This window comes from Seriola aureovittata, chromosome 20 (assembly GCF_021018895.1).
Source record: "Seriola aureovittata isolate HTS-2021-v1 ecotype China chromosome 20, ASM2101889v1, whole genome shotgun sequence".
Classification (NCBI taxonomy): Eukaryota; Metazoa; Chordata; class Actinopteri; order Carangiformes; family Carangidae; genus Seriola; species Seriola aureovittata.
The window spans coordinates 7,881,540-7,887,928 of NC_079383.1; the positions used below are offsets into that span (position 1 = coordinate 7,881,540).

The 6,389-nt window shown below is 39.2% G+C and overlaps 1 protein-coding gene across 6 annotated transcripts; it reads left to right on the forward strand.

Annotated features, from left to right (window-relative positions):
- The first annotated feature begins 175 nt into the window (after positions 1-175).
- Positions 176-3,307, forward strand: thtpa (thiamine triphosphatase). Of its 6 annotated transcripts, XM_056363963.1 has the most exons (4): positions 191-575; positions 1,519-1,588; positions 1,812-2,309; positions 2,445-3,307. In XM_056363963.1, the coding sequence occupies exons 2-4, from the start codon at positions 1,519-1,521 to the stop codon at positions 2,543-2,545; spliced, it is 669 nt and encodes a 222-aa protein (XP_056219938.1). In that variant the 5' UTR covers positions 191-575; the 3' UTR covers positions 2,546-3,307. The 6 variants fall into 6 exon arrangements, with proteins under 6 accessions (XP_056219936.1, XP_056219934.1, XP_056219938.1 ...); XM_056363961.1 differs by lacking the exon at positions 2,445-3,307 and having other exon boundaries at positions 176-575; positions 1,812-2,437; XM_056363959.1 differs by lacking the exon at positions 2,445-3,307 and having other exon boundaries at positions 179-575; positions 1,809-2,437.
- The last annotated feature ends 3,082 nt before the right edge of the window (positions 3,308-6,389 follow it).

Genomic DNA, 6,389 nt, shown 5'->3' on the forward strand with positions numbered 1-6,389 from the left:
GGCTGCTGACATTCAGACGGACACGGAGAGAAAGCCTTATATAACCCACATATCACTGTTATATTCTTATTATATCAGCACTGATCACTTTCTGATTAGGGCACACTGATGACATGGTGCCTCACGGATACACTTCTATTAAAGTATGTGAATTACAGGGAGCACCCACCCTCCCCTCTCTAACATTAAACCTTCCTCATTCTCAGATTAAAGGTGAATGAAAATAAAAACGAGTCCTCATTCTGCCACTTGGACTGTGACACAGTGACGAGTTAACCACTGCTGGATGATTCAGATGTGGGTGCAAAAGCTGGGCCCCGAATGGTTCCCATCATACGGTCGGCGAGACGTCTGTGGGGTGAATACTGAGGAAGAAGGGTGGATTAAAAACTGCAACCATCTACATGCCCCTGCGTTACTAGGGCAGGAATTGATGCTCTCCAACACCCTCTTAGCTGTCTGTAACTGCGCCTGTGCAGAATAAACTTTGCTTACGTGTAGGCGCAACTTCGATCGATCTATTGCTGAGTTTTTTGATGCCGAATTACGTGGATTTAAGGACCTGATCTGTCAAGGTGTGTGAGGCTGCAGTTTGATGTGTCAATGGGGTTTTTAAACACTCTGTGGTTCAATTTGTGGGTTTTAATTTGTAGTTCATGCATGACCACAGCAGCTTGCGCTGAATGTGTCGAGCCTGATTGTCAAGACATATTATTCTATACGGATATGTAACTTTCAGTTTACATTTATAGCGCATTTACCAAATGTTTAAATGCTTGGAAGTAAAACAATACGAAATAACTATGAATAACTATGAACAGAATAACTATGAAATTTCCCAAAAGCAAGACCAACCACAAGCTTAAATGTAAGTACGTTGAGAAAATCTAGGTTAAATACAAGAACTCCGATCTTTAATTGAGTAAAAGTAGTAGGATGTAAAAAACTCTCTATTTGATGTAATATTCATCTTTTCACAACTTTACTTAAGTGAAGCAACAGAAACAGAGGGGGATTCATTATTTTGTATATGTTATGTTATTGTGTAATTGGATTATCAGTGCATTACTGTGTATTCACCATTTTAACCTTTGTTGCAGGTTGAACCAGAGGCAATTTTGTTTGTTTTTTTTACTTAACGGGTAGTTTTATGTATATTTATACACTGAATTTTATATCTGGAATTTTGTATGTAATAAATAAATCTGTACAGTAACTAGTAACCAAAGCTGTAGCTGGGTAAAACAACAATTGACTTTGGGATAGACGTACTATTTTTTTTTTTTTTTTTAAAGTGAGAAGTGAGAAACAATTCAATAAACCATAATTTATGCCATGAACATAGCATGCCCAATGCCTATTCCCTAGTGAAAAAAAAGAAAATGCATATAGGACTTACCCGTGCTTGTTAAGTAACTAACTGTAAAGACAAATGAATCTTAAAGCCGGTTAAAGTGGATTTAGTTGCACTCCTGATCTTACAATATTGTTGGTGTTGATGAAACTATGTCATTTCAGATGAGTGTGGAAGTGGAGAGAAAGTTTTTATGCAATGCTGACACTCTGAAAACACTGGAGGAGATTGGGGGTATGTCTTAAGTTTGACTACCACACATTTACACATTTACACATGGGTAAATTTAGAGTTGGGGCAGGTTTCTGATGCTGTAACTTATAAATGTTCACTGATAACATTGTTCTGTAAGTGCAGTGATACAGGCCATCTGTCTCTTGTTAATAAGGTTAATTATTTGTTTCAGCCCCATTAGTATTTATTCATTCATACATCTCTTACTTCTTTTCCTCAGCAGTATGTGTTGGTCAGCAGCAAATTCATGACCAGTATTTTGACACTCCCCAGTTTAACCTCACTTTGAGAAACATGTGGCTGCGTAAACGTAAAGGATGCTGGGAACTCAAGTGTCCACCAGCAGCAGTCAGTGGGACTGAAGAAAAGGGTGGAGAACAAAGTGGAGCGGCAGCAATGTGCACTTGCTACAAGGAGATAACCAGCCTGCCTGAAATTCAGCTGAGAGTGACAGAGGTCATCAGAAACGTTTGTGAGAGCAGAGACACAGAAACAGGCTTCTCACAACAGGATGAGTCTTGGCTGAGCAAAATGAATCTGGTGTGCTTTGCGGAGTTTACAACGGTGCGGCAGTCATTCAATTTAGAGGAGGAGGGGGTGAAGATAGATCTGGACCAAGCTGACTTTGGTTACCATGTGGGAGAGGTAGAGATGGTCATACCAGAAGGAGGAGATGTGCAGGCTGCTCTGGAGAGGATTGACAGAACAGCAGGAAAGCTAGGTGAACTCAAAGTTGTCATGCTGCTCAACTGTTTAATACATTCAATATCATTCATCGTGTTCACTAGGAAGGTTATTAATTTACCCCTCTGTCACCTACTTTCATGAAAGCCATACATTTTTTTTTTCTTTACAGGTCTGACTGGAGATCAACGAGTTGAAGGAAAAATGAGTGTTTACCTTAAAAAAAATCATCCTGACCACTACACAAAACTACTAAGTGTGCATGTTTTGTAAGAGATCAGTGACAGTTTTTAACATGTGCACAGTCATATCCATAAACTGAGGTATTATTCATAAGAAAACCTGATGACAAATGTGCTTGAAACTGTAAACATACTCAGGGTGGACATTCATTTCTCAGTACATTTCCTGTATTTTAATCTTTAGAAAGCAGCAACAGACCCTTGATTTGTTGATATGCTGTTTGTTCTATGGCTGTTGAAGTGAAGTTTTTTGTCCTGTGTACCCCAAGAACAGCCATGTTTTTATCTGCTTATTACATGGAGCTTGTGAGAGTATCTGTATATACTGGAAATAAATGGGGTGACATACTCTCCATTCACCATTAATATTGATTGTTATGTATTCTGTTGTGTTAAAAAGACAGATGATTAGATGATGATGGTGATGAATATATTAGACACTACCATGATAAAGAGCTGGTGACTGTTTTATCTGCAGCACCATATGAAGGTGTTTTCCTGTCAGAAGTTACTGCTTCATATGCTGAAATCAGCAGCTGGGGGTTTCTTGTCATCTTTGAGCATACGATTCAAACTTGCTGCTAGTTTCCAGATTTAAAGCTCTTTACATCCATCTTGATGTTTCAATAATTTGAACTATGAAATGGGTTTAGATGTGATAATATGTCCTCTTCATGTACATGTATGAAAAATAAAATAACATGTTAACAATCAATCAAAATGTTGCTTTTGGTACAAACTTGAATTAAATTACATTTGCATTTGTAAATATAATTAAATCAACACACAGTTACACTGTTCTACAAATGTTGAATATCTTTATTTTGTCTAAATGATACAAAAAACTACTCGACTTCCAAAGTTTTGTAACTTTGGAAGTTTCACCTGTAACCTGTTGATATTTTATCCATGTGTTTTATGTGTATGTTTTGCATTTTGTAGCAACATGTTCATCAGAGAGTACCTCATCCTTCCAGCTGTGGTGGATATGATATAATGTCTGGGAAGATTGTCAGTCATCCAGGTCATGGTTACCCAAGAAAAGTTGAATATATGTTGCACAAATGATATAATATGACAGAGCAAGTGTCCCATGTCACCCATGTTATCTTAACCAAGCATACAATAACAAAAGTAGCCTGATAGAAAAAGTTTTATTATTATAATGAGGAAAGGGTAAACAAGTGTGGCCACAGTATATTGCAGAAAAGAGCAGAGGTTTTGAATGTATTGATCAAGGTTTCTTTTTGTTTTATGCTCCTGACAACCAACATACATAATGTTGTGCTTAGTAGATACTGCAGGATTTATTCTTCAGCTCTTTCACAACCAAACCTCTGTCCAACAGTTTCATTAACAGTCTCACAGTTCTCACAGTAACTCACCGTAAAACTTCAAAATAACGAAAATGAAATAAAGTTCTATCATGAGACTTAATTATTTATAATTATAAAGAGAGCAGAAATTCTATGATCGTTAGACACAATAGATAGCAGTACAAATTGTGCCATAATCAGTAATACAAAATGTTAAATGTCACTTTGGTGAACCAAAAGTGTCTCTGATGAAGAGAGAAGTTTCTCTTAGCAACACCAAAATCTGTGTGGTGTCTACTGATTAACAAGAGCAAATTTTCATTGCGTCTTTTCTGCTGTAAAAGAAAGGCTTCGCTGGTTCATTCAAATGCTCTCACATATCAATTCCTGCAGCAGTGTTGTAGCAACATCACTTATTCCTCCAGGAGAGAGAGACCTGTAATAAAGATGAGCTACCATGGCCATGCTCTGATCGTTTTATTTCAGGCTGCAACTAGTAAGGTGGAGATAATGGAGGAGGTTCCTCAGAGGCTGAAATTAACCCTCCGATGGATTGGTCTTCTGGTCTGGACTCTCCTGTTCCAACACCAACACCTGCTGTGGACACCTTAGTCTGGACACCTATGGTCCACACACACAATAACAGATTACGGTATAATACGACACAGGATAATGTATGGGGAAGTGTTTTAACACAGAGAAATCATCAGTCATGAGAGAGACACACCCAGACTTTTCCTGTATATCAGTCTTTGTTCTGACAACTGGGTCCTCACAGTCCTCATCCTGTGAAGACCACACTGGAATCTGACTTTATGTACAACCACATAGTTACACTTACAGGCCACATCTGCTCCTCTTAGACATGATGCAGCTGCAACCTTATTAAAGACAAAAACATCAATTTTGTTGGCAATTAACAATCACAGAAGTCTGGAGCTCCCTTATACCACACTTTCATAGGATGAATGAATGACACAGCATGACGCAGCATGTCTGATATAGCCCTCATATCAATCATTTACTTAAAAACTGATGACAAATTAGGCTATAGTGTTCACAGAATTGACAGAAGTAAGCACAACTAAATCTGTCCTGAGAAAAATATTATAGTGACAAGGACAGGTGACACAAATAGTGTCTGCAGGGTTTAGAGTAAGTAAATAAACAAATACAGTCTTGTTTATTCAAAGATCATACAAGGATACAAAGAACACTAAGAATACAAATAGTAACAAAACAACAACAAGGATGTATTTATCCTTGTTGTTAGAAAAGGGATATATTCATATTCAAATTAAAAACAGGTTTTTAAGGCACTGTGGATGACTTTACAGTGCATCCAGAAAGTATTCACACCCCTTCACTTTCCCCACATTTTGTTATGTTACAGCCTTATTCCAGAATGGATTAAATTCCTTTTTTTTCTCATCAATCTACACACAATATCCCATAATGACAAAGCAAAAAAGGTTTTTTAGAAATTCTTGCAAATTTATTAAAAATAAAAAACTGAAATATCGCATGTACATAAGTATTCACACCCTTTGCTATGACACTCAAAAGTGAGCTTAGGTGCATCCTGTTTCCACTAATCATCCTTGAGATGTCTCTACAGCTTGATTGGAGTCTACCTGTAGTAAATTCAATTGATTGGACATGATTTGGGAAGGCACACACCTGTCTATATAAGGTCCCATCTATATATAAGGTCCCACTGTTGACAGTGCATGTCAGAGCAGAAACCAAGCTGTGAAGTCAAAGGAATTGTCTGTAGACCTCCGAGACAGGATTGTATCGAGGAACAGATCTGGGGAAGGGTACAAAAAAATTTCTGTAGTATTGATGGTACAGTGGTCTCCATCATTCATAAATGGAAGAAGTTTGGAACCACCAGGACTTTCCTAGAGCTGGCCGCCCAGCCAAACTGAGCGATCGGGGGAGAAGGGCCTTGGTCAGGAAGGTGACCAAGAACCCAATGGTCACTCTGACAGAGCTCCAGCGTTCCTCTGTGGAGATGGGAGAACCTTCCAGAAGGACAACCATCTCTGCAGCACTCCACCAATCAAGCCTTTATGGTAGAGTGGCCAGACGGAAGCCTCTACTAGGCACATCACAGCCCGCTTGGAGTTTGCCAGAAGGCACCTAAAGGACTCTCAGACCATGAGAAACAAGCACATTGCATGCGTCTCTCCACAACAGTCCTGAGTGAGTCCATACTCCTGCCAAGCACAGACCCAGTATTTCTGACAAGCTTATCCAGTCGCTTTGTGTTCATGTCTGACATGCTGCTGCCCCAGCAGACTGCAGCATAAAAGAGTACACTGGCCACCACTGACTGATAAAAAATGTGCAGCATTTCACTGCAGACGTCAAAGGACCTGAGCTTCCTGAGGAAAACGAACCAGCTCTGCCCCTTCCGGTAGATGGTATCCGTGTTCAGGGACCAGTCCAGTTTACTGTCCAGGTGTACACCTAGGAATTTATAAGTTTGCACCACCTCAATGTCCTTCCCTCGAGTGTTTACTGTCTGAAGGGTGGGCCTAGACCTCCGAAAGT